The 27,853-nt window shown below is 43.4% G+C and overlaps 2 protein-coding genes across 3 annotated transcripts in view; one reads left to right on the top strand and one right to left on the bottom strand.

The window, feature by feature from the left end:
* Positions 1-1,778: 1,778 nt before the first annotated feature.
* ggps1 (geranylgeranyl diphosphate synthase 1) lies at positions 1,779-12,149 on the bottom strand. Of its 2 annotated transcripts, none has more exons than XM_053874792.1 (4): positions 11,972-12,149; positions 10,913-10,994; positions 10,035-10,105; positions 1,779-3,079 (listed from the first exon to the last, which is right to left on the bottom strand). In XM_053874792.1, the coding sequence occupies exons 2-4, from the start codon at positions 10,983-10,985 to the stop codon at positions 2,276-2,278; spliced, it is 948 nt and encodes a 315-aa protein (XP_053730767.1). In that variant the 5' UTR covers positions 10,986-10,994; positions 11,972-12,149; the 3' UTR covers positions 1,779-2,275. The 2 variants fall into 2 exon arrangements, with proteins under 2 accessions (XP_053730767.1, XP_053730766.1); XM_053874791.1 differs by having other exon boundaries at positions 11,864-12,145.
* The window catches only part of arid4b (AT-rich interaction domain 4B), a 55,138-nt gene continuing 30,988 nt past the window's right edge, over positions 3,704-27,853 (top strand). Inside the window, exons 1-5 of the mRNA XM_053874789.1 lie at positions 3,704-4,041; positions 4,109-4,260; positions 9,350-9,701; positions 12,571-12,848; positions 14,354-14,402. Coding sequence (XP_053730764.1) covers positions 14,397-14,402 — 6 coding nt within the window. The 5' untranslated portion in view covers positions 3,704-4,041; positions 4,109-4,260; positions 9,350-9,701; positions 12,571-12,848; positions 14,354-14,396. The remainder of the gene's footprint in view (positions 4,042-4,108; positions 4,261-9,349; positions 9,702-12,570; positions 12,849-14,353; positions 14,403-27,853) is intronic.

Below are 27,853 nucleotides of genomic sequence, written 5' to 3'. Positions count from 1 at the left end.
CAGGCATAGCGCTAGGTGAGTGCAAACATTTGAGATATTTATTTTGTTCACGTTTAACATGTTAATGGTGGGGCGCACTGGCGCAGAAGTGTGATTCGACTCTGACATGTTTCTTGTGCCGCTGTCGGCAAACTGTGGCCGTCTGGTTGGAGTCTTTCTGATACAAATATTTCTAGTTATATACTACCGGTGGGATTCGATTTTAAAAAAATAATGTAATTAATTAGAGAATTTCTGCTTAATTAATCGCAGTTTAATGGTATAAGAATATTTGCTAGAAGAAACCACATTTTTCAATTTGAATGAATTTGGTCTGTTAGTGAAACTAATGATGGACCCATACAAACAGTTAAACAAAATATTATTTTGCATCAGTTTGACAATAGCACAATAAATCAGGATGGTGGCTATATTCAAGTTTTTATATCACCTTATTTAAACTAAAGCTCTTTTAATGTCTTGAAAATATTTGTATGATAATTTCAATTTTATAAGAATTTCCAGTACATTCAGAGTAGTGGAAACACTGGTCATTGTGTAGTGAAAAACATCCCTGAACAAAAGCAAACAGATGCTTTTGTTTGCTTTTGTTCAGGGATTCCTCCATGTTTATTGTTGTTGTTTTCATCCTAGCTGCCACGTGTCTTGTGCATCAGTGCGATCATATAGTGATATATATATATATATATATATATATATATATATATATATATATATATATCTATATGGACCCCTCTCTCTCTCTATCTATCTATCTATATATATATATATATGGGGAGGGTGTACTTGACTGAAGGCCAAGGTGTACAAATGCACAGCCCGCCACTGTACGGTAGTTACCTGATCACGATGAAGCAGACGGCACGTCTTAGACTCATTGTGTCGATTTGCTAATTTTAAACCAGAGACGATGCTTGCCAGTGTGTGGGTGGGTGCTTCTTGTGAGTTCATTTGTACAATTTGGGTTTATTTATAACCAAATTCTCCAAATTAAATGTGTTTTTTGGATCTTTTTAGCATTGTGAGCTGAAGCCTGGTCATTCCTCTCCAGTGCTGGTGCACTGTTTCCATGGCAATGAGGCCAAATGAATTTAAGAAATATCAGATATATATTCGAGGCATTCCGACTGCTGGTCTTCTGAAAATGTGCATCGATGTCACGGAAAAGAGGGGACGGTTGGTTTAGTCGCTTGGAATTCATGTGAAACACGGCTGTGATGATCTCCAGTGGGTTGGGTTTGAAAGTTTGGAGAGAGCAGCTTCCCAGCAGTGACCTTTATAAATCGGTGAGGTCAGGGAGCCACCTCTGCGCCCGAGCAGCCTCGGGCCATCCGACTGCTGAGCGAGGATGGATTGAGATGAAGGGAGGGAATAAACAAACCAGCTATGTTGAGCCAAACTCACACGCCATTGGAAATGCAAGTGCACTTTAGTATACAGACTCAGGTTTGGGGTTGGCTTCCCAACTCTGTCTCTACAAGAGAGCGGTTTATGAAGTTGTGCCTCCATGTTGTATGGATCACTCACGTGTTGTAAGAAATGAGAGACATTTTCAGGTGTCGGTATTCAGTGACACAGTATCAGCACAGTGTGCCATTGTGCTGATGACGCCTCATTTACCCATCACCAAGTCCAGCAGAACACGGCCCTGTAAAGAGTCACTCACTGGATGGCGCTGGTGCCCTCGCTGCTTTTAACTCACTGACCATTTAAAACAATGACAGGACGACAAATACCAACACAAGGGTCAGTTGGCCTTTCTTTTATTTGATCAAGGAAGGACAACTCAGTTGGAGTTTTTGTGTAATAAATCGGTATAAATGTTCCACAATTGTTAAATAAGAATCAGGTGGGAAACGTCTGGACACAGGATCATAATTGTATTCAGCAGTAAACAAAGGATGGAGGGCCACTTGGCATACAACACCAGCACGTTACATCATGATCCGACGACTGGCTGACAAAGATCTGTTCTTCAGGATTGGCACTCTGGTGGCTTCATGAACAGCCACATTTCTACCCCAGATAAAAACACTTTGGGTTCTGCTGTGCTGCTCTTCTGACGGAAGGCTTTCAAGTTTTCATGATCAGTAAAAGGAAACTTCTCCAGAGTTTGTGAGGAAGCTCTCTCCACTGATAGGCCCTGCACATGAACCCGGGAGGACGCGTGTCTGGCAGGTTCTCCACTAGAAGGCATCATCGTGGCTTTGATTCCCAACTGGTTCGCTGGACATGAAGGCTGTTTAGAGGAGGGAGTGTGTTGCTGTGGCAGGGGTCAGTGTTTCTGAGCGGAGTGTGGCTCGGCAGCGGCTTCGCCTGAAGCTTCTGCTTCGTGGTGCATTTTACTGAGGTGTTTGATGAGACTCTCCAGCTGCGGGTTCCCGCCCAGCTCCCGGATGAGGCGGTACGCCTCCGCCTCCAGGTCCCGCAGCGTTTGCCGGGTGTAGGCAAAAGAGCCCACCTTCTCCAGGTAGTCGACGCAGTACCTCTTAATGTCCATGTTCTCCGTGCGCTGCCGGAGGATGTTCTGCACCTGGGTGCTCTCCGGCTGGGACCAAATGGCGTGGATGGTGGGGAAGGAGAACTTGCCTTCAGTCAGGTCCTCGCAGAAGCTCTTGTTCTCGCTGTACTCGCGGGAGCTCAGGTTGGCGTAGTCGTCGCGGATCTGAAAGAAGAGGCCCAGTGTGTCCAGCAGGGGCTTCAGGTCTTGTTTCCAGGAGGAGAAGAGCTGCATCAGGCCCACGGCCAGGCCGAAAAGCCCGCCGGTTTTCTGCAGCACCATGTTGCGGTACTCCTGCTCCGTGGGGCAGGTGTAGGTGTCCCTCCAGTGGATGTCCAGGCCCTGACCCCGGTGCAGCTCCAGCAGCTGCCGGGTGAACACCTGGACAGCTTCGGGGTTCTCCAGCGTCAGCACCTTCTCCAGGCCCAAGAAGTAGACGTAGTTGGCGGAGTTGATGACGGAGGGGACGCCGTAGATGCTGTGGGCCACGGGGAACCCTCGCCGCAGCTTGGAGCTGTCCTCGATGTCGTCGATGAGCAAGCTGGCGTTGTGCAGCATCTCCGTCACCTCAATGATCACCTGCACGCGACACAACCGTTGGTGAGAACCACCGCAACTTGCAGTACCGGTCATAGCCACAAGATGGCGCCACAGATCCACCAGTGAACCGTGACAGGTCATCGCTGACATTTTGAAACTATCTGCAAATCAGAGCGAGCGTCACGTGACGGCGGTGTTTAAGGAAATGATCTCAATCTCGCATGACCACAGTTTGTAGTTTGACAGCGCAGTAACTTGTCAACAGGTTGTATTTGCTGGGCAGAAATGTTGACTGTATAACTTTAAACCTTTCTTTATAATCTGGTGCTACAGAAGCTTTTATTGTCTTCCCACCCCCAGAGAAGACCCTGAGGGTCGGGGTCCTATACGAGCTGGACACACGCTGGACCAGCAGCCTGAGGATTTAGAAAGACGAGTGGCGGGGTCTGCGGTTCGTATGGAGGCCGGAGGCACAAAGAGAGGCTCAGTGGGTCAAGGCAGATGGCCAGAGCTGAGCAGTTCATCTGCCAAACACAACCTTTCTCCCGCCCGGCACTCAGCCTCTGTTGGCTTCGGCCCGAGTCAGTGCCGCGCCTCCATGCCGACGCGGCGCGTGGAGCAGGGTTTGCTCTTCACAGTCCTAAAACGCAGCAGGAGGAGGAGGGTCAGCGGCACCTTTGTGGTCTGGAAGATTCGGTTCCAGCGTCTGGTTTTGTTGGAATGAACTGGTCTCCATTCATTGGAATTGGTAGTGTTGGATGGTGGAAGAAAGGTTTTTCATCATTCGCTCATTATTTATATTCAAAACTGACAACCCTGAAGCCGAAAATCATTCGTCTTTACTTATCAGGTTCCTGCACAGGCTGGAAGAGTCCAGTAAACCTGGGAGTCATGCAACAAGCTGGACAGTTTCACTTTCAGGGACTGGAAGCGGCAACAAGCAGCCAGGCGAAACTCTTGTCTCAACATCTGGGTGACCTCAGGAAGGGTTCAGCTACCAGGTGGGTCTTATCTGCTCTGCTAGTCACATGATCTTGTGTTGACTTCACACCAACAGTTTCTGTACAGATTTGCAGAACGTTGGAGATCCACTGAACCAAATTCGCAGGCAGAAGCGAGGCCAGCCGCCGCATGCAAGAGGGCGCATCAGGACAGAGAATCGGAAAAAGTGATAGGGCTGCAGAAAGACAAACTTCAAAGAAGGGCAATATCGGTCTCAGGTGGGCAATTATTTCACTAAAGAGTGAACAGAGTGCTGAGTGTTAGGACGTGCCTGAGACGAAAAGGTCAAAGTCTGTGGAATGAGCTAACAATCTTAAACATAAAACTGGAAAAACAAATGCTCCTGGCGTGTGAAAGATGGCATGAATTAGGATGTACATCGAACTGTGCAAGAAAATGTGTGGTTGTGGAAGAGATATAATGGAGGAATTTTACAGGTTATATTAATGCTAGTGGTGGAACTTTAACTAGTTAGCTACGATTAATTAATTACAACAAAAACATTTAATTTAATTGAACAGTTTGCTCTCCAGACAACAAACAAAGCATCTGTTTGCTTTTGTTCAGGGAGGTTTTTCACTACACAATGACCAGGGTTTGTACTTGAAATTCTTATAAAATGAATGAAATTCATATACAAATATTTTGCAAGACATTAAAAGAGCTTTAGTTTCAATAAGGTGATATAAAAAAACATATAACTTATATATTTTGTTGTTTAAATGTATGTATGGGTCCATCATTTGATTCCGTAATATACCAAATTCATTCAAAATCAAAGAATATTCTTGTGGCAAATATTCTTATACGATTAAACTGCGATTCATTGAGATTATTTTATCACAAATTCTCTTAACTCGATTATTTTTTAATCAAATCCCACCCTTAATTACTACATAAAGCGGTGGACTTGTATTGTGATCTGATGAAGGCTGCGCTCGGCTCGTCCGAACATGCAGTGAAGGCACTGAGCTGGTGTTACAATGAGAAGTACAGCGTGAAACATTAGAAGAGTCTGGAGGGAGGCGTGACAGGAGGGGATTAATGGACAGTCGAAAAGTACATGATGGTGCTCAGCGTGTATGAAGAGGAGGTGAGAGAGGAGAGACCTCATTGTGCCTCCTCCATCTTAAACCAGATCTGGAGGGTGTGTGTGTTCGTGACTCCCCCTGCACTCTTCCTCATGAGTGACATTTCCACACTATTAAAGCTTACATTTCTGCGCCTTCAAGGGGCGCAGGAGCAGCAACTAGCCAAAGGTCATCATAAAACGACCGACTTTCCAACCTCACTGCAGCGCACACCTTCATGAGAACTGCATTTCCAACTGACTGAGACGCTGTACCACTGTCACTGCTTCATCTATCTGAAGACGGTGGTTTCCATGGTGGCCACCTCTTGGCAGCAGTGTGCTAATGATGACGAGCAGAGCGGGTTCAGCTGGAGTTTAGAGAGCGGCTGAGCGGGGCGGGGGGAGGAGGGGAGGGCCGGACTCAGACAAGCCGAGGTGCATTTACTCCACACTGCACGTTCTCTCCCAACGCCAACGATTCGGTTTGGTTATTGAATAAGTCATGGCCACAACAGCCTGCACAGGAAACGCTCATTTAAATATGAGGATATCTTTTGTGATATTGAACGCAAACTTCCATCAAACAAAGACATCTACACAGATATGTAACGGTAAAAAAGTATGTTTTGGAAGCCGGCTCTTTTAAGCTATCAAAATTGACACTTATTTGACACTCAAGTTCCGATAAAGAAAGTGTTTGAAAAATTTGTTGGTTATAATGTTTATGTAAGGATGGGCGATATGGACAAAAAAGTTATCGCGATAAATGATTTCGGCGATAATGATAATTATCACGATAAATCCATATTCATTCTATTCCATGTGTTGGACACTACAGTCTCTCTTGAAACTGTTTTATGATGAAACTTATCAGTGGAGTTTGTCTCCAACATCATAATTTGTTTATGTTTAAATATGATAGTTAAGTGTAGAGATAAGAAATTCTACGTTTCACGTCTCTGGTAGAAGCCGCTGGTGTCCGACAGACTGCTCTGCCAGCTTTATTTAGGGGTTAAATTGAGCCGTCTGTCTGCTGTATCTCATGTCTCTGAACAGTTGACTTGAACTATGGACCAGTCTGGACACATGTCCTCGATGCTATTGAAGAAATATTAGAAATCATGTGAAGAAACAATCATTGAGTCAGATTTTATTCTCCAAATCAATGTACAAACTGTCAGTCCTTTGTCTTATGTGATGAAAAAACTTTTCACAATTCTCTCTCCTAAAATGGTTGTTTTCCATTTCCTTATTAAAGATTTCACTAATACTTTGACAGCTTTAGAATTTGTTGATGGTCCCTAACTGATGCCGGGTCGTAGCATTAGCGCTGCCTGTGAGAGTGTGTCCACGATCATTGAACCCTAATCGCGGAAGAGGACGCCGCCGCCAATGCCAGAGTGGAGCTCCGTCCTATATCCAACTATTTTCACCAGCACAGCGGGAGACCTGCATGTGTTGATGTGAACTAAGGCAGACAAAGGCGTCAGAGAACCTATGAGGACCACTCCATCTACTAAAATAAACACTGATCCAGAGACTCAGAGTCGACCAGTGTCATTATCAAAGGTTCCCTGTATTACAAATAAGTGAACCAAAGTCTACCACACTGTCAGCTGGCGTCATGTTCTCGTGTGTCCAATGCAGCGAGTGAACCACGTATTTATCGTGAGATGCAGAATTGTCACCATGGAGATTGTGTTTGGCGGTATATCGTGCAAGATAAGTTATCGCCCACCCCTCGGCTTATGTTTTCGTTCAGTCCCCGGCTGCAGTGCGAGCACTTGCCTCCTTGATGGATAAGTATCAGACGGATTTTCTGAGAATCGGGAATCACGAATCCTGCCAAAAAGCTCATTCAGCAGCAATGCATCTCTAAACCACCGTGAAGCCTCTGTTGAGCTTCACTGGGATACTGTTCCCCATCCGCACTCTCATGTTCACTCATCAGTCCAGACATCTTGTTTTCCTCGGCTCCTGGCATCAGCTGACGACCACAAGAAATATTGTTCACATATTTATCGACTTCAAGCGAGAGGCTTTCTGACTGCAAATGGTTTCAAGAAACTAAAGCTCCCAATATTGGGCAGAGCCTCTGATCATGCAGTGCAATGTAGTAAGAGTTGGACATAAAACTGAACAGCCATATGATTTTACATGGTGTCACTATCCGATGTGCTGGGGTGGTAGAGGGGGTAGACAGACCCTCAGAGTCATGAAAAGACCGTACACACCTCTTGGACTTGTTTCAATATTTAACTCTGCAGTTATGTTTGCTGTTACAAATGTGTTATGAAAAGCCACTTAAACAACACATGCAGTATTAGTCCATTGCCCACATGCGCATGGTGCCTCTGATGCCGAACGCAAACACAACCAAACAAAGTGGCTCGACACCTTATGCTTTGATATGGAATAAAAGGCGCGACAAGGATCATCACATTATTTGGTTTCACTCGAATACCTCGCCATCTGTGCTGCAAACGGTAATTGTCTCATTAGTGTCAATACGCACCGGGGCCCAGTTTACACAAGGTGCACACGCGCTCTCTGTCAAATGCAGATCTCGTACTCAGCAATCCTGACGGAGCCCCCAGATGCCGTACGCTAGTGATCTGCAATGTTGGCAGTTACTTTGTTTACTCGCTTCTGCTGCTCCCCCTAAAAACAAATCTGGTGGGACACGAGAGGAAAAGAGTTTGCCTGAGACTATCAAGTGTTGAGAATTTGTGTTCGCTCACTCTAATATTTGGTTCACAACATCATCCTACAATTCAGTACGGCACAGTGGACATTGAGTCAGTGTTGGGTTCATTCTACTAGGTCATGATCATGCAGCCTTGTGATGTCACTGACTGTAGCTTAAAGTCACACCTACATCCAGGAGCAACAGGATACGTTTCAAATACAACTTGAGTAAGGTTTTTCAAATGAGGACCAGCACCTCGTGGTTCTCAACCAGAAAAGGATGAATTGCTCACTGTAGTTGAGGAATGAGTTCCTGCATGAAGTGGAGAAGTATCTTGGGGTCTTGTTCTAGAGTGAGGGGGTGAGGGGGTGAGGGAGTAGGAGATTGGTCGGTGAATTGACGCAGCAGGGACGGTATTGCAGTCGCCTTACCGCACTGTTGCCTGCAAAAGAGAGCTGAGCCAAAGGGCAAAGCTCTCTATCTCTGACCCTCACCTATGGTCATGAGCATTGGTTCATGGCGGAAAAAACTAGATCCGGCTGAGAAGCAGCTTTTTTCCGACAGGACTGCTGTCACTCGGGAGAGACTCAGAGTAGAGCTGCTTCTTCTCCGTGTTGAAAGAAGTCAGTTGAGATGGTTCGGGTATCTCATGAGGAGGCCCCCTGGACGCCTCCCTTTGAAGGTGTGCACGGCCTTCTGAAGCTGCTCATCAAGAAGCTATAGCGAAATAATGATGCAGTGGGGAAAGTTTTGGTATTGACTGAATTATTGACAATAAAAATGCTAGTGCAGTTAAAAGAAACCTGCACTCAAGTTGCGCATGAGTTCCATAAGCACTGGATTTCAGTGTTTACGATGTTTATTTTAGGATTTTGCCATTAAAAAACACTGCAACCGTCATCTTCACGCCCACCTCTGTGATGTGTAATCACTTTATTTTGATGTTTCCACTTCCTTTAACTATGTTTTCATCTTTAAAAAGAGGTAATTTTTCAGAAGGCGTGTTGGTGGTGCACCATCTCATGTTATATTGTCACGTTTGTAACCTTGACAAAAAACATAAATCCTTCAGTTTCATTGAAACTCCAAATGTTCTGGAGAAACTGTTTCCTTTTGGCAATGACATAACCAGTGAAACTGTCCATCATAAAAAGACTTGAGAATCTAAAGACACCAAGTAGTGGGTGGAAACACACATCATTTGAATGAGAGCCTGGTGGTCACATGATTAGTCATGAAAAAACAGCAAAGAGGAAGTGAAATCAAAACAGTCTTGAAGAGATGAGGAACAAAAGCCCCTCCTGTGAATGATGCAACATTTAAAGGCAGACGTGCGGAAAGCTTTTATTCTCGCTAAAATTGTTCCTGCTCAGTTTCAGCATGCGTCTTCCATCCTCCTGGATTCATAAAAATGCACCGAAGGAGACTTTGATACATGTTTCATCTCTCTGTTGCAATGCTCTGTCTTGTTTATGATGTTCAGAATTCTTTGACACTGATAGTATGCACCTTTTTTTCTTTGCCTCTGTCACTCCTCTGTTCTCAGGAGGTGCTCTTTGAAGGATCCGTCACAGAACGATATCAAAGTCAAACAAATGCATTTCTCTGCCCATCTTTTCCGTGAAGGAATGGTTGAAATGCAGACTTCAAATACCCGATGGATTTACTTCAATAATCCCAAAGTGGGAAGTTTCTGAGATTCATTTCAAGATGGATTATTTAGATTTCCTCTCTTCCGTGTTGAAAAAAAGGCTATTTATGTTTCCATGTCAGCTTGTAACACTGTCTTCTAAATAGGGCGGCCAAACACCCCGACCACTGACCAGATGACCCTCAAGGTTCTTGGCATGAATCTCTGCCCATCTGTACAAAATGTTTCACGCATCGCTGGAATAACTGTAAGAGTGCAACACAAATTTATATCTGTGCACATTTCGCTAAAAGCCACAACATAATGAATACGTTCTGTAAATTCCATCTTTACTTTTCATAATCGTTTCATCATATTTAGACTCTATCCAGAATACATTAAACATGCATTCATCTCTATTAATATTTACTTATTTACTTAAGTTTTAAGTACTTAACTTATTTATTTCCTCGATATTTACTTAAGTTTCAAAACGATATTATTGCAGCCACATTTTTCTCATTTTTAAGTCATACAAATGCTGAAAGAAGGGCTGTAAGCATAACTGGTGAAGTGGTAATACACTCCACATGCATCTTACCTGAAGTTTATCTTCGGAAACATCAAGCCAGTGGTTGAACGCCTGAGCTAGTTTGGTCCTCACCTGCTTCCCTGCAGATGACATGAGAAAGATGAACCATTTCCTTTTAAAAAGTGGAGGCAATGGTCACTTCATCATGTTGGCCATTTTAAAACTTTGGCAGACTTTTATTCATGTATTTCAATGATCACAAAAGTATTTGTGGTCATTGGAGGAGCAGTACAGAGGTTTGAACATCACTCAGCATAGCTTCATTTGTCTTCAGTAACAAAAACTTAGCCGCTAAAATGACACTGGAATAAGCGTAACACTTATTTAGAAACTCATTTCTTAGTCTTTCCCACGGATGGAATTTTGGGTATGAAATTTGCTTGAATCTCAATTAAAAATCCAAATTATAATATGTAGTTTTGCGCAAGGTCATTGGACTGTCCTACACACAGTTATGTTTCCATACAAGAACAAGACTCAGTTTTCCGCGTCTAATAGCCATTGCTTTTTACTTCAAAGCGGCAATCTCCTAAAGACAATGATGTTGAAACGCACACACTAGGAAAGTAGTCTGCAGAATCCAGACAAGGAGGCAGACAGTTTTCACATTACTCCCCATAACATTATGAGAATGGTGATGAATGAAGCAGAGCAAGTCTTTCCTGTCAACTGTAAATCAGAAGAATAACTGTAAAGCGGAAGAATAACCAAAGGTGTGGGGAGACTAGTCAGTGGATGAACAATATCACTAACAAAATAACATATTAAAACACTGCAGGTGTCCAAGCAGCAGAATGGACTGTCAGATTGCAGTGAGGCGTTTGTAAACACCGAAAACCTGGGAACAACTCTCTTAACAGTGAGTGAAACACCACCTCTGAACTCACCGGGCAACTGCAACAAGTATTTATACGGCTCCAGGAGGATCCTCTCTGAGGCAGCCTCCTTTCCCCCTTCCATGGCAAAACTCTGACACAAGGAAGGCAAAAAAGCAATGTCAAATATGCATCAAATATGAGTCTGATTTGTTTAGTGACACTGAATTTTCTGCCTGACTGGGTTTGCCTCACTATTTTTTCCATTATTCTTGCCGATCAATTCTGTACACATAATAATAATAATATGAAGCGACTATGTAGTGACACAGATGGTAGATGGCTTGTGACAGAGTGGTTGCGGGTTTCATTCTAGCTCTTTGTCCTGATGGTTCAGTGTGTTATTGTGTGCGTGACTTGCTGCATTTGCATGTAGGTGCCATTTACTCTCCCATTAAACGTTATTAACAAGCTACCAATGACAGAACTGGGAGTTCTAAATTAACCCCAACCTAAGTAACTGCAGAACAACACTGAACCAATGATGTCAAATGGAATGCTAAGTATGAAGTCAGTTCACATATCGAACAGGCCACTTCCCAGATGTTACGGGAAACTTTAAAAAGGAATTTAATGCAGCATTATTCTCGCAACGCGCTGTTGACATGACGTCAGCAACCACTTGCTTCAGCAATCGAGCAGAACTTGCACTGTATAGTTTATTACAGCACTTGTTTAGTACGCTTTTCGACTAAACGTAGCACAATAAAATACTAAACCATCCACCAAAGAGCGTAACATTTAAAAGAAACAAACATTTGAGCACTTGCATCGACAAAAATCTTATCCAAAACTAAGACAAACTACGTAGAGCAGGGAAGAGACAACTCTTTTGGTCAACTGTAACTGACATGAACTGACCAACATGGTCTCTACAACCATGAGCCTCATATTATGAACGTTAAGGCGGCATCCGTTAGGAATTCACTCCGACTACACAGCTTCAGTTTCAGCCCCGCCTACCTCGGCAGTTGACCGGCCACTCCTGCTTCCGTTAGCCAAGCAGCTAGTTAGCTGACGTTGCTAACATCCCCAAACACCTCCGTCTTGCGAGTTCCCTGTCACACAAACCTCGTGCAGTGAAGCGCTGGCCGATGACTTAAGTTACCGTGATGGCAAATGACTAAGCTGTGATCTTTTAGAGCAAGTGAATGAGGTAAAGCCACCCGGATGCTATGCTAAGCACCAAGTGCCACTCCACGGTGAGGAGACGCTTTTGAGGAGCTCATATGTACGATTCGGCTGCGATAAAGGGCATGCGCACCAGAGGGGGCAGGCTTAGGTTCGTTGCAGCCTCACGTCTTCATTGCCCGATTGTGTTATGTACTCAAACATAGCTACTGTATATATTTTCAAATTAGGATTTATTTTAGTTTCTGCGATCTTATATTTATATATATAGATTGTACGTAACAATTGCATGTCATATACTCAAAAAATAAACTTAATTGCGTGGATTAGTTTATCATGAAAGTGATGGCACTGTATTATATCAGGAATACAATATATTACACTTTAAAACGATATTTTCCGGGATATGTTGTCACGGGAATCAAGCGCACTCGTGTAGTACAAACATGGGGGTTGTAGTTTTTCCATACCTCTTCTGTAGCTCTGGTCACCCAATAGAATTTCTTTGCAAATATACCCATGGATATTTTTCTCCTCAGTCAGCCAATCACATTCAGCGTGGGCGTTACCTCATGCGATTGTGGCCAACAAGGGAAGGACGTTAAAGCCGAGGCGGGGTTTCCGCATGTCAATCACGCTGTGTAGGCGGAGCGGAGGGTCGCCGAGCTGCTCAACAAGGCAAACAGCAGCGCTTCCACCATCCAACAGCAACCCGGGGACGACGTTAGAAACCGCCAGATTTCCCCATAAATGTTACTATGGATTACTAATACGCTTTCGTCGACCAACGCAAGTGTTTCTCAACTTGACAATACAGGTAAGGCTGTTTGTTTTCGACTCTGCTGCTCCTATTCGGAACCCATGACTTGCGCTGCTCAACCCAACCTTGACGTAGCTAACTAGTTCACTAACGCTGGGATGTGTTCGGGAGGATTTAGTGGAATGAATGAATCCAGCGGCCAACTGCCGTGGATTTCGGAGCAACTTGATTGCAAAGTTATTGCACACACCGAGCGCCGTGAAGCTACTTGGGTCCTCGGTAGTTGCGAGCCCGGGAGTGTTGTGCTGTTGAGCTTGTCGTCGAGCACCGCCTGTCATGGTGTCCCCTAACAGCCGTCCAAGTGGGTTTTCACGCGAACTGTTCCGGCGACGGCTCGCTGCGGGATGGGTTCTACCACTGTAGGGTGCAGTTGAACAGGTAGTGCGGACCGTCGGGGCTTTGTTTTGTGCCGTGTTTGGCTGGTCCGGTGTGGGCTGATGGGGGGCAGCCCGTGCCTGCGCTCGGATGGTGGAATATTTGGCATTTGTTGGACTGGACTTCCCGTGTTTCTGAGCTAGAGCCTCACTTTGGATGTTTGAATCACGGCTCCCGCAACCCCCCGAGTGATCGTCGGTTCCCAGCGAGCAGGGAGTGAGGGCAGTCTGGGGCGGATGGCTGTGTATCCTCCGCGATCCGGAGCCACCGACATCACCCGCGCGACCTTGTCTGTTCCCGATCGAATGAATGGGTCAGCACCGTCGCGTCTCTCCGAACCTCTCCCTCCTTGACCTTGTTGCGAAGCGTTTGCTCGACTTGTTTCTTTTGTCAGAAGCGGTGAGCGAGCGAGCGAGTGAGTGAGTGAACAGTCAGCGAAACGCAGTCGACAGGAACATTTGGTGAGGTGGAAAAGTGACTTCCAATTGACGCCGCTTTGTGTAACTTCCAAGCTCGTGACGTGAGGATTTAATAGTGTATCATCGCTCTGGTGTTCGAGTTCGAGTGCAGCAGCGCAGCCAGCGTTCGAACCGTCTCGAAGCCCGAGACGCCGCTGGTTCGACTCCGACCCCGACAATGGCGCAGGCAGGTGGATTGCAAAGACAGTTCCTGGAATTTCCACCGTCCCCGAGCCCAAGTGGTGTCGTGCTTTGCCGACTGTCAGCTACAGAAATGGCGTCATCCTCTGCTGTGTTCAGTGCGGCGCAGACTCTCCCAGCACAGCCGATACTCGCAACGGTTCCATCCCAACATTCGTCGAGATGAAACAGTCTCTTTAAGTTTGCTCGCCTTCCCCACCACACGCCTTCCTCCGACTGTTCCACTGGACGTTACATAAACAGCTTAGAGGGCTCTGGCAGCGACAGTGATCGGGGCAGATACTAGTGCAGCTCCCCAGCCATCGCATCTCCTCAGCTCCAGATCACGTATGAGCACCAGCTCTTTCAACTTTGGTTGTGATGGAGGAGTCCACCCAGAATCTTCATGCAGATGAAGTGATGTCATCCTGCTCTGACTGTGAGGCAGCTGCTACTGTGATGTCTAACATCTTCATTTGTTGCTTTCAGCGCCCAATTCATTCCACTGGTCGCCCAGAGGACTGATAGAGAGATGAAGGTAAGTTCATTTATGTTTACCGCATCCGCCCGAATTTTCATTTGACAGTTTATAATTGTTGACTTGCGGAAGCTTCGACACTCACTAATTCATGCTGAACTGCTATTGTGAGCTTTTGAGTAAGAGAGGAATCTAAACAAAGGCGATGAGGTGGAAATAATTCAAGCGTGTTTTCAAATAGACTCGTATGCTGTCGGTAGTGGTGTTGAAGTGTAGAAGCCCAGTTGTCTTTGTAAGCCAAACTGCTGCTGATGCAAAAAGCAAACAACGGAGACTTGAAAACTGTTGCGATCGTATCCTCAAAGATTCTGAATGTCACCCAGCGTCACAGTGGTTAAGATGTTAAGGCGATATGTTTCTCTTTGTGGCTACTTGCAAAGCTGGAGCTTGGCTGGAAGATGGGATGTGGTGGGAAACAGAGAGAGGCAAAAGAACCAAAGCAGTCTGGAGGGAAAAACATTCATGTTTTCATTCAGTTGTGGAGCCAAACAATTATATCATATCTTTATGAAAGATTGACACTCCACTGCAGTGTGGAAATATTGTTGCGGCTTTTGTCTTGATAATTTACTGTTAATAATTTACTATTCTAAAAAAATACCTTTATCACCTAGAATGAATAGCAGCTGATAAATTAAAGTTGAAGCACTGTGGTATAAATGTATTTTGTTGTGGCTGAAGAGTAAGAACCAGGGCTGTGTATTGGCAGAGATCCGGTGATGCCATATGTGAGCGACAATGCAATACATCCTGATATGTTGTGATACTGTAAGTACAAAAACACATAAATTATAATATTTGACCACAAGAGCCATTATGTTAAGAAGACCAAGTACAGACCAACAGTTAAATTTCGGAGTCCAGCTGAGGAAAGAACATCGATCTTAACAACAAAATAATTCAGGTGCACTGAAGGTTATTATTAGTGTTATTACCCGCACATCAGAAATTAAATTTCTGAAATATCTATATAGCAAACTTCAAATATTAATACATTATCACACAGCTGAGTATCCAATGTTTTAGCGTGTCACTGTTTTCCTACTCCCCTATAAAGAACGTGCTATCACTTCGGCACCAGAAGATTAGCCGCTCTCAGCTTCACTGCAACAGCAGTGTTCCATTTGTGTGGCCTAGGATTTGAGCATATGCTACTGGCAGGATAACCAGTTAACCCCCCTGCCTGAGCTTGCGATGAAATTTGTGGCTGTTTATTGAATTTGCGTAAGCAGTGGAAATAGGAGAACCTGAAAAAGTGACACGAATGAATATTTATTTCAAAGCAGTTCTTGAATATGATTGGTTGAAGTTCCCTCTTTTTCTCTGTTGCTCTTCATCTGGTGTTGGCATGAACAGTTTTTGTTTTCTGGTCACAGTCCACTGCTGGCTCTGGTGATTTCAATACTCAAACTTATTCTTTGGGAACAAGCGTTCAACATGATGTTTTTTCACCACTAACTTGTAAATCTATCCATCTGCTCCTGCTAACCGCCTGTCCACTACTGCAACTGCAATATATGCAAGTGAAATATAACGCTGAGTTGAGAATATCAACAACACAGTTTATTTTTCTCACAAGTTTATTATACAGTACATAAACAGCAGCCAAGCCTTTTATACTCCTTCAAAAGTGACTTAAACAAGTTATTTATAGTGGACGATTCATTGGTCTTTGATCTACTTTTCCAAGTTCCACAGTTCACCTGACACATTATATTGCTGGTCATCATCATGTGGTTCTTATGAGCAGTGATTTCTCAAAACATTGTTAGTCATTTTGTGTGAGCTCCTTTAGAGATGGAGTCACTCCTCTGATGATAAAACTTCTATACTTCAGTGCTCTTTCTGCCGACTCACCAGCGTGTTCAGTGACACCAGCAGCGCTTGGTTTATCTACCATATTGAAAAGTGCTTGTTCTCATGCACTTATCCACTTCCAAACAATCATTGTATTTTGGAGCTTCTCCAATAAGCAGCTGCTGCTGTTACTCAGAACGCTGCAAGTGTCAGCTCATCTGAGGTTCTGACGCTGAAAACTATGCCGACGCTGTACGAAGGACCGCATCGACACCAAACGGTGGATTATACTAGCGGCAACAGAGGGTCGAGCCCTCTCGCCGACTTTTTTTTTTTAAAGGAGGGTGCTCCGTCTGTGTTGCAGCCTCACTAAGCCGTCCAGAGCAGCTTCCCTCCATCCGCCTATCATGGTGCATCCTGACTTACCTATGACTGGAGCTGTGCCAGTGACTGACCAATCAACCTGCACATACAGTTACATTTACTGGCCCCAGGCCAGCATCCATGGGTTATATCAAACCCAGGCTGTTGTCTATGTTGTTACTGTTACTATTGGTATTGTCGATATAACTTTATTACTACTGTTCCATTCTATATGGCCTTGTTATCCTGGTAAAGGTGTCATGATGAGCCGTCTCCCTCCAAGAAGTTGGTTTGAAGTGAAAACAAGTCATTTCTGTATGGCGTTTGTGTCTTCTCCTCCAGGCTTACTTGGTTTCCTTTGAGTACTCCAGTTGCCACCACAGCCTGAAGACAGAGATAAGTGTGTGTATGAGCACACCCCATGACCCTGCAAAGAGATACATTTGTTGCAATTTGGTACTTGTTAGTTGCTCATGTGTGGCACCATCACCAGATGTAGTGCTGAATAATTTCTTGTAATCTCGGCATGATGATAAATTATGTTGCCATTCATGAATGCGGAGTTACACTGGACTCTTACATTCTTGCCTTTCCTTCTAATAGTATTACAAATATTTGAGTCTTTTGTTGACAACCCACATTTGTATATGCTATTTTGTATATCTACTTTTGTAGCTGAACTTTTGAAAGTGTATTCTATAACACAAACAGAAAAATGGATGTTGGAGTGAGATTAGTAATGTCAGGACTGCAAGCTGTGAGGGATATATGCCGTGTTTCTTCAATTGTAAAAGGTAGCTGTGATGCTTGTTCCACATCCGATGCTAGCCATGTGAGGATTCTGAAGTTATTTACCCAAATCATGTTCAACTTGTGGTTTGTTTCTTTGTCACACTTCATTTTAGGCTCGTGTATATTTTTACTCTCTCATTTGCTGACCACTCCACCACTGATTTTACTATCGCACATGTTTTACGTGTCTTTAAATAAACACTACTGAACGGTGTATATGAATCCTGCGGCACTGTTGTGACGGTGACGTGGCTTCAGGGTTGTTAGTTTTGTGTACGGCTTGTGTAACATGAGCATTTGTGTCATGTGCGCAGACAGATGGGTGCGCATCGCAGATCTGGCTGTAATGTGATGCATCGCAGAATCAAAGCGGGGGGAAATAAAAGCAGCAACAGTTATGATTGTGATGTTCCTAACACGGGACGCGCTCGTGGTTCCGGGAGCAGATGTACCTGCTGGACTGCACACATTAGAATCTCACACTGTGCCAAAGCGCTTTGAAATGGAGCCTGGCAAAATAATATCTGCCGGAATTAGATGGTATTAGCGCCTCCTATGATGAGCCAAATTAACTGTCTGTGATGTTGGGTCATTATTTTTGATTGTGGTGTGTCTGACTACACTACGACTTGCTCACAGTCCTCAAACGGATCTCATGGATATTATCTTGATGGGTTCAGCATCGTAAAAACAGCCTATCATTTGTTACAAAAGACCACTTATGTGGTTTAGAAACGGTGGTTTGAGTTGAAGGAATGATAGTTTATTTTTTCTTCCCTGAAACTGAATTAAGTTTCTATTCCAAAGCAACATGCACTGAAAAGAACACCAAACAATATACCTTCAGTTAATGCTCTCTTCATAACTGCCGTGTGCTTGCCAGGCTTGGGAACACTCTTCCTCCCCAACTCATTTGAATTTGATTAGTTCAACTCAGAACCACCCCACCCCCTCTGCTAGTTTGGCCCTTGCCCTTTATCTTTAAACGTATACAGTTGTTGATCTGTCACACTCATGTTTTCGCTCATGAGTTGCACCCAATATTTCCCTTCAAGTTAGTGACAACACTTCTGAGGCAAAAGTTTTGTCACTGTTTGACACTATACCACAGAATACCATGTTGTACTTGTACAACGGGGGTATCAAAATCACTCACTGGAAAGTATGAGCCAAACTTTTAAGTGTGTTTGTAGCTTGAGTAGTGAATTATTTTTATTGAAATGTACCCTGCGTCAATAACATTAACATCACTAGTAGGATATGGCCAGCAATCATTGTGTTTGGCCGGAGAAGGTCTGAAACAGAATGTGCTCCTCTACCTTTAAATCCATGTTAAAAATTCACTTTTATACTCGAGATATCTTTATATGTTTGTATTTTTATGATAGTATGAACCCGACATCCAGCTTTGTTGAGTTATTAACTTCTGAGTCCCTAAACTTTGATGTGTTGTGTCTAAAGATGGGAAACTATACTCTCAACTGACGTGGTGAGGTAAAGGGAAGGTATATAGTTTTGATGTTTATTTTTGTTGTTGTTGTTTTATTTTTTATTTTATGTACACTTCCTTAGTTCTTGCTCAGTGAAGGCCTGGCTGTCCACCTTTGTGGTGGAACAAGTGAAAACATACTTTGATGTTTGGTCTGTAAAGCACTTTGTGAACAGTGAACACAAAAGTTTTCTGAGCATATTATGTCAAATTCCGCAACATGTCATGTGAAGCGTGCATGTAGATTGTGTTTCACTGAGCCCTGCATTGCTCAAGAGCACTTCAGACAAATCCAACAGAACTAAAGCTGCTCATTTAAAAATCAATCATCTAAAGCTTTGTCCACCATCAATAATCTTTGAAATTGTGGCGCACCCTTGACTAGAGGGATTCTTGGGTATTCAATTTTATTTAGCTACATTGTTGTAAGTAACTTGTTTGTTTATCTTGGACTTCAGGCAGTCACACAGCTCACAGACTTGGGGTTTAATATTGTTGTTTTACATTGGGTTTCTTCACACTGTTTTGGCAACCTTCATTGGGATTTCGACCCCATATACTTAGATTTCAACGCTATATTCCAGCTCTTTTTGTCAATAAAGTAGTGAAGAGTGACCCACAATCCTTAAAGGTGGCGTGATGCCGTTTCTGTGCATCACCAATGTGGATCTCCAACACAGTGACCTGGGGAGAACCCTGTACGCTTCAGTATTGAAGTAAATTTTCCTGTTTTTGTTCGGTTGCGATGATGATTTTTCTGAGAAATTAAAGGAAAAAATTGAATATATATACAAATGGGGTTAAATGTTGTGGCCACCTTCATATTCTCAGTTCAGTTTATAGAGACAAGAATGCTTTTCTGTTCAGTGGGAGAACACATTTGGAAAAAACGTCGATTTAACCGGGACCATCCTCGACACAAAATGTCTGAGATGCGAGTTCACCCCAGTTGATGTTGACTTTCTTTAATGTTAATTATATTTTCTGGCTGTGTTTCCAATAATTCAGGTTGTGTTAAATGAATGCATAGTGTAATCCAACTTTGATTAAAATGATAGCTGCAGTCAATTTAAATAAAGCTTGTAGTGTGAAAACTCATTAAGTTGATGCCATTAGTACTCACGGCCATTTTGCCGTCATTAACGTTTCCAGCGGAGGCAAAATTGGTTTATTGTAGGTGATTTAGAATCTCACACGCACACAGAACACCTCACATGACCATTTGTGCAGGAGCGTTTGGTGTTGCTGCAGCCGTCTGGTTCTTTTACTGCCAGCTCACTCAGAAGTTGGGCCTTTTAGACGCGTCTGCTTAATGCCCAGTCTGTGAATTGCTTGGTAATGAGGGCGACTTCTCTTTCTAGTGCTCAATGCTGCGCCAGCTTGTAGCCCACTGCTTCTCACCAGCTTGACTCATTCATGAGTGTTTAGATGAAGACCTGAAAAGTGAGCGTGTTGCAGACAGATGCCACCTGCCACAAAGCCAAATGCCTTGGTCAAAAACTCTCTCCTGGTCAAGTTTGCCGCAACATTGGTGTTGAGTGCAACACTACTTCTTTGGTGCATTGTGCACTTGCTTCACTTTAGTGCTTCAAATGTGTTTTTTTTTTAATTTTCTATCAAATGACGTTTGGTCTGAGCTCTGCAACATTTCAGTGCTGACCTTGGAGGCTTTGGAGACGCAACGAAAGGGATGCGTGAATAAAAGCTACGATAGCTGTAATTTAATGCCGACTGGTTGAACCAAATCGCGGAAGTATGGAGAGCAGGTCAGTCGTGGGAATAGTTGTAGCACCGAGGCAACTCCTGCTAAAGCGCCGGCCTCAGTTGGTGACTGTGGTTTGGACAAAGAAGTAATTCACTGCAGGATTATTGTATGTCAGCCTGACTGGGAGTGAAGTTCAGTTCTTTCCTGCGTGCCTCCTGAACGTTGCATTGTTTGCTACTACCGTGATTATTTTTTATTAAAAAAGTCACCATTTTTGGCCTGTTGCTTTTAATATCTAGGAGTCAGGATTCAAGGTATGAAACTATTGTAGCAAGTTCCTGAAGTGGTTCACTTGTACTGATAGTTCAGGCCGAACCACATCCCTCAACCTCCCTATTTGTTTAGACAATACTATGAAATTCACTGGCACATAAACAGGCCTTATTAGGTATTTTATAATTTCCTAACACCCCCAATGTGACTTGTTATCAGAGTAATCTTACACTTGTTTGGAACATTCTTGACCGGAACGTTGTCTACTCCGTTGTGTATGCTGTAATTGGGTTTCTGTCCTCCAGAGCGTATCCACTGAAGCACCCACAAGAAGAAGCAGCCAGTTGTAGGTCACAGCGATTGGTCGACAAATTGTTCTTTGATTTGGAGGTCATGAGGGAAAAAAAAACCTACCACAAATTGATTCCACAACTAGGTTAAGTAGCTGAGGGAAGTAATGAGGGATGAATAACATGGAAGTTATTTTTAAATGGCAAGAACAGAGACACCAGATTGACAAAAAATATTACTATCTTAATTGTGTTGTGCATTTATACTGAGTGAATTTACCAAGTTGATTATTTAAAAGTAGAAAAAGTCATAAATACACACAATATACTGCTGTTCTGAACCACTCGGGATTGATAGCTTTTATAACATTGTTGCGGCTGCTGCAGTGTATCATGGGACTTGCAGTGAATCCACAGTAAGACGTTTTGGACCCAGCATTTAGTGAATCCGTGTCCTTTGATCGCAAGGTTTTTTTTTTAACTGACTGTTATTACCACCAGAGTATCCAAATGAATACCAAAAATACTCCTGATTAAAAGGCTTTCACTGAGGTTTGTAAACAGTTGTTCAAAGTTTAAAACTTTCTTGTATTTTCTTCATGTGTCCATCAGTAATAGCACTTGGCCAATCAAGTCTGAGCATCGTGCTCACAAGATTTTGCCTGAAAACATATATGGCGGCCATTATAGGCAAACCTTAGCGTCCAACTAAGGCATGAGAATCTGATGAATTCTGAGAATTCACTGAAATTACCCAGGGAAAAAATACGATTCATTTAAACCAGTATGGGGCCACTATGTTTTGGGCACTATTCAGGCACTAATGATCGGAAATTTTGGGCGTCCTGCTGAAATAAACGGGGCTTCCAATTTGTTTTTCCGTTTATTTAATTTAGAGGCGGAACAAGACTTAAAATTCTTCAAAATCATCCATTTAAAACTGGCATTTTTACATAGAGATACAGTTGAACTCTCTAGGTTTAGCATAAACTAAGAAGCTCTTGTTCTCTGTCACCAAAATCTCCACATCTGCTTTCCGAGTGGATATATGTTAATTTTTAACATTTGTACTCTCCACTTGCTAAAAAGCAGCCTGTCTAATGACGCTCTAATGCTTTTTGATAATCATGTCACGATCAGAAGTCAATAGTTTATTTATTAGCACTGAATATGGCTTTGATAGGCCACATAAAATGACCTAACAGGATGGATTTGGCCCCATGGGTCTTGAGTTTGATACACATGCTCTTGATTGTCTGTCGAATCGAACTTTAACCATGATTTTAGTGGCCACTGTTAAACTATACTGATGGGCAATATCTGGATTTATAGTTACAGACTCAATTTTTCAAAAATTGAGTCTGTAACTCCCAGACAAACTCTCGCACAGCGGATCTGAATGAGTTTGCGCGGGTTTAGCATGAACCAAAACAAAGCAGTAACTTGCTATCAAACACTATATTAATGAAGTAAATAATGCTACGCTGGATGATTCTGTGATCACATTTGAAATGTCCAAGTTCCTCCAACGACATTGAATGCAACGTCACTAGTGGTTTAGCACTGCACTACACTTTTATCGTATTCAGTTTGTGCTTTTGTATTAGAATCTCGATGGCAGAGATAACCCTCCATACTTGACTGTGTATCCCCGAGTCCCCCTGGTACAAGCTCTGGTCCTCTGATACCCAGTGACGTGAGCTAGTGACACAAAGTGAGTGAATGACTGGGTGTAGAGAGGGGCAGTCACACCAGGGCCATTCTTGCTGAGAGGCTGCAGCACAAACTATGTGTAGGTTGTCAATAATTATTCATACTGTTCAGCAATATGTTCCTTGCTGTCAGCTTGTGACATCACCAGTCTGTTTATATCCAACATAAAGTCGTAGTCAAAGTGTGTGTGTGTGTGTGTGTGTGTGTGTGTGTGTGTGTGTGTGTGTGTGTGTGTGTGTGTGTGTGTGTGTGTGTGTGTGTGTGTGTGTGTGTGTGTGTGTGTGTGTGTGTGTGTGTGTGTGTGTGTGTGTGTGTGTGTGTGTGTGTGTGTGTGTGTGTGTGTGTGTGTGTGTGTGTGTTTAAAAGGCATGTCGGATGAGTAATGATAGTGATCATCAGGTTTGTCTGTCAGTGACTGCTGGCTGTTAATCTCTGCTGTTTCTACAGCACGTCTCCATCATTTCTTTGCTAATACGGATTAGCCGTTGTTGTGTTCCCTAAACTTTTAAGACTCCAGAACCGCTGTCTTCTTTGCTTCAACTGGGCGTGCGACTGTCTGATTTCAGCGTTCAGAAATAATGAGCTGGGAGTCGTCGGCTAGCTTAGTCAGTGATAGTGGACGAGGCTGCACTTGAAGACGTGACATGCTGTCAGACGCCGTCTCAACCAGCAGAACATTGTTCACTTTAACCGCGTGTGAGCAAGAAGTGCAAGTCTAATTATTTCATTCAAGGCAACAGGGAGGGAGAGAAAGAAGCGAGGAGAGCCATTTGTTCAAAATTAATCTCGTCTTGAAACTCTTCCCAAATACGCTCACTTGGAACATTTCACTCATCACTTTCCCTGATGCTAGTTTTATACTGCAACACACTGCAGACTGTAGTTAGTGATGCACCATTGTTACGGCTGTGTGTGGCTGTGACCTTTTCAGCGAAACAAGATCGCAGTTCAGGAATAATGAATAGAAGACTAAAGCTCACTCTAGATGTTCGGCAGAACAAACTGCCGAGATGTTGAGTCGAGATTTTCCTCAAATAGATGCTCGAGGAGTCAGACGTTCATATCACAAATCTAATTAATGCGCCGTGTCTTGATAAACTCCTTTTGACGTCGTGTCAGAATAAAAACGTCATTTAATAGTGGACTTTTTTGTGCTGCCTTTGCAATGGCGATCTGCTGTTGCTGAGCTGAAAACATCAAAGTGGGGTAGGACAAAGGAAGGGCAAGGGAAGTTGCTGTTGCTGCTTGAGGTTTTGTGTGTGCTTAAAGTACACATCCCTCGACTGTGACTTGGAGATTATAATGGGAGGCAAAAGAGGGTTAGGTTTCTGGGGTGATCTACTTTGCTGTATCTGAAACTATTTGGGGCAAAGTGTTCATTGTTTTTTTGCTCCTGATAATGTAGGTGAGGTACTGTCTTCATAGGTTCTTTTTTTCTGTATTTGATGGATTGACTGATAGTTGAATCTAAGGGGCTTTTCACACTGTTGGTTCTTTCTCGGGTGGCCTGAGTTTGATTCGCCCCCTGCTGTGCAGCCTAGCACCTCTGTGCCTCAACCGATGTCCTTTTTTACTCCTAAGCTGGCGGCGCTCTGTGCAAAATAGCTGGTTTGTGACCCACGACGAAGCACCTCTCAAGGAAGTCGTCATCAGCCGTGTGTGACAACCTGTTTACCACCATCGGTTTGACCTCTTCATTTCTGTCAATTCTTAGTACTATGAGTCGCCGTCACCTCAGATATGACTGATGACGGACCTCCGCCACAGCTGTAACAGAATGTGGTGTTTCACGGCCAAAACGGAACATCAGTGTTGTCATGGTTATTTTACAAGGAAATAGCGGGAACAAGCTGCGTAACACTGAGCCTCTTGACCGATCCACGCTGCTCTCACAACGCGATGAACACAGTGAGAGAGATTACTGATGATCGAGAAGATTTTAGTCATTGAAGTACAGATTCAGACGTCAGAAATGACCAATGAATTGTCTGGTGATCTTCAGTCACATGGGAAAAAACCAGCGTCTTTCCTCTGCGCTTTTCTCCCTCATACAGACAGCTATGCTGCTGCCACATCACAGCAGTGAAAACAGTTACTGTAGATCGCGGCATTATTAGTTTAAGCAAGTCTGTCTGTCAATAAAATCAGGTGTTTATCAGCTTAATAAAGGCGAAACATGTGAGTTGTCAAACACCTGCACACATTGCGAGTCCTGGACCGCTACGCTCTCGTCCCCGAGCGCCTCTGCACCTTTGCTGCCCGGCATTTATCATGTTTGGTGTGGAGTCGCGCTGTACACGTAGTTTCCGGCATCTAACGCAGAGGCATGAAGCTCACCACCTGTGAGAGAGTTTCCCGAGACAAGGTGCAGGTCTCCAGCCGGGATCAAGTCCGTGGCCAAAACCTGACTCGGACTTCTGAGCCGAAAGAGCTTTGTCTCAAGACAGAACCCGCAGTGTAAAAGCGCCCTAACGCTAGCTACATTTCAGCCGCGTTCAATTGTCCAGCCAAATATGTGTCCATTTAATCAAGCCAAAATGTTTGCGAGTATTTTTACACAACATTGCCGCAAGGTTGAAAACTGAAGGCTTGGTTGTGCTGCAGCTGCTCTTTCCCCAAATTTGTGCACGCAGAAGCAGAAGTGGTGCTTTAGTCTGCTAATGGAAAAAGCTCTGCTCTTTTCCTCATGGTAACCTACCCAAGAGCGAGAAGTGTGCGTTTCTCAAATACTTGGAGTTGGCGAAAAGGATGTTTCACCTCCCCCGGAGGCACAGGAATTCTGCCTGTCTAAGCCGGGCGGCACGCTGTCTTTCATTCAGCTCTGGCAGGAGACCCGAAACAAAAGCGAGTCATTTTCTCCGGAGAGCTGCTGCTTCAATGACGATTCCATTCATAATGAATTCCTAAGTGGAAGCGTGGTCAACAAATTGTCCGTGGTGGTCATTAACAAGGGGGCAAAATGTGACCTCGGCACGGCTCGTCACCTTTGACCCAGTTTTGTTTGTCGCAGCTTTGGTCGCCAGGAAAGCCCTGGCCGTCCCTCCTCTTGCTGGAGAAGGAGACAAAAAGCTTGAAGGGATGGAGGGCACGTGTTTGTTAAAGGGGAAGGAGCAGTCGAGTGTACAGCAACTGCTCAGTTCACTGTGGCCAGACAGAGTGTAGGACGAGACTTGTGCACTGCAAATAGCAAATACAGACTTAAATAATCTGCTTAGATTTATTCTGATGTAGTATTATAGTACAATCATTGCATACTAAGGAACAAACATGCAACTTGACCATGCAAGGAGCCAAAACGATGAGTCTGCATTTTTGCATATCATAACCATTTTAGTTATGGGATTGTTCTGCAATATAAACCAATGATTCACACGCCCCCAGTAACGTCCTGTGGCTACCATTGTGTGCAACACTACCACCTTCTGTTCACTGCATCAGTTTTCAGCGCGCCACTTTTATCGAACCTCAACTTTTGATTGAAAAAAAAATATTTTCAAATAATGGAATCAATGACATTCCTTGCAGTGACTGTTTTAAAAATGATATATGCTTGTTGTTTTTGTTTGATGATCAAAAAAAAACCTAAACTAAGTGTTGATGGCCAAATTTGAAGTGTTAAATGAAACGCTTAAAATTGTGACTGAAATAATGAAGCGCACATCTCCATCTCCTTTTGGAAAGACGTGAAAATGTTTCCCCCTTTTATTCCTCCTACATTCATTTTTCAGTAATCCTTCAGGTCTTTCCAAAAGTCATTAATTTGTGTTTTATGACGTGAGAGAGGCAGCGTATTCATTTTGGGGATGCAGTACTTGTGCGCCCCCCTCCTCCTGGGGCAGGCTTTTAGCTGAGCGTCAAAGGAACCGCACAAATTTTCATCTCCACTTTGCCATCGTCTTCAGTTTCAACTACTCCACCATAGTTTTCTGAAGTCTTTTTCCCCCAGTTGACTCTCTGTTACTGCCACCAAAGAAGCCCAAACCCCAGTAGGCGATTACGTGTCGATGAACACTTGACAGGTTTAGTCCACACGTATCATGAATGTCAGCTGAAAGTAAATACAGGGAAATAACTGTGTTCTGCTATTTATATTAATCACATCAACTGAAGTTGTCAAATAACTGCGGCAAATAATAACCAAGTCAAATTAAAAGTCAACACAACCCGTGCTTAGCAGAACAGCTTTATTACGCTTATTTAATGTTCATAGTTCCTAACTTCCAGTGTGCATTCAAGTGGTTTCATTTTCTTTTCTTGTGAATGGAAAGCAATGTCTGTGGGATCCATTTAAAGCAAATACCAACGCTGCTGCTGATAAGTTAAGATGGTTCAAAATGTGAAAGAGCATCTGTTGCTAACTTCATTCAACATAAAGTTAGATTATTTTTGCTTCATTCAAATTCAAGAGAGGCATTCAGTGACCTAATAAAGTGTGCAGTGCGACAACACAACACACCTCAACTATTGCACTTGAGGTGTGTTGTGTTGTCGACAAAAATCTATATTCGCTGCCCCAACAATAAAAAAAAAAAAGATGGGTCAAACAATGACAAACCGCAGATGAGAAGTAAAGACTGGTTAACATACATTGTTATATCAGTCAAGATTTGTACTAACTTAAAAACATAGTTTGCAGTAATCTTGAGTTCCACAGATTATATTTATCATGTTTTTATACATTTGTAATGTTTTTAATGTAATGTATAACTCGGTCTATAACTCTTGAGACATGGAAAAGCACAATATGCCCCTCCAAGTATGTTAATGGAACGAGGTGGGTAGGTTTATCACAACCTGGACATAATCGAAATCTGCAGACCTGAACTAAGAGGAAGAAAATTGTAGATTCTGAAAGCATGTGGGTGATGTTTTTACAGGTTTTATGTTTTCAATTAAGGGAATGTATTTTGGATTAGAGTGCCATTAGGACGGCAACATGCGCAACATCCAAATAAATCCATTTCACGAATGGAACTGAACACGGAGGCAGTTTTCACATTATTTTCCACCGTGTTAGAGACAGTCGATG

This window comes from Synchiropus splendidus, chromosome 9, assembly GCF_027744825.2.
Source record: "Synchiropus splendidus isolate RoL2022-P1 chromosome 9, RoL_Sspl_1.0, whole genome shotgun sequence".
In the NCBI taxonomy this organism is placed as follows: domain Eukaryota; kingdom Metazoa; phylum Chordata; class Actinopteri; order Syngnathiformes; family Callionymidae; genus Synchiropus; species Synchiropus splendidus.
The sequence above is the reverse complement of the archived record's forward strand: the minus strand, read 5'-3'. Positions and strand labels throughout refer to the sequence as shown.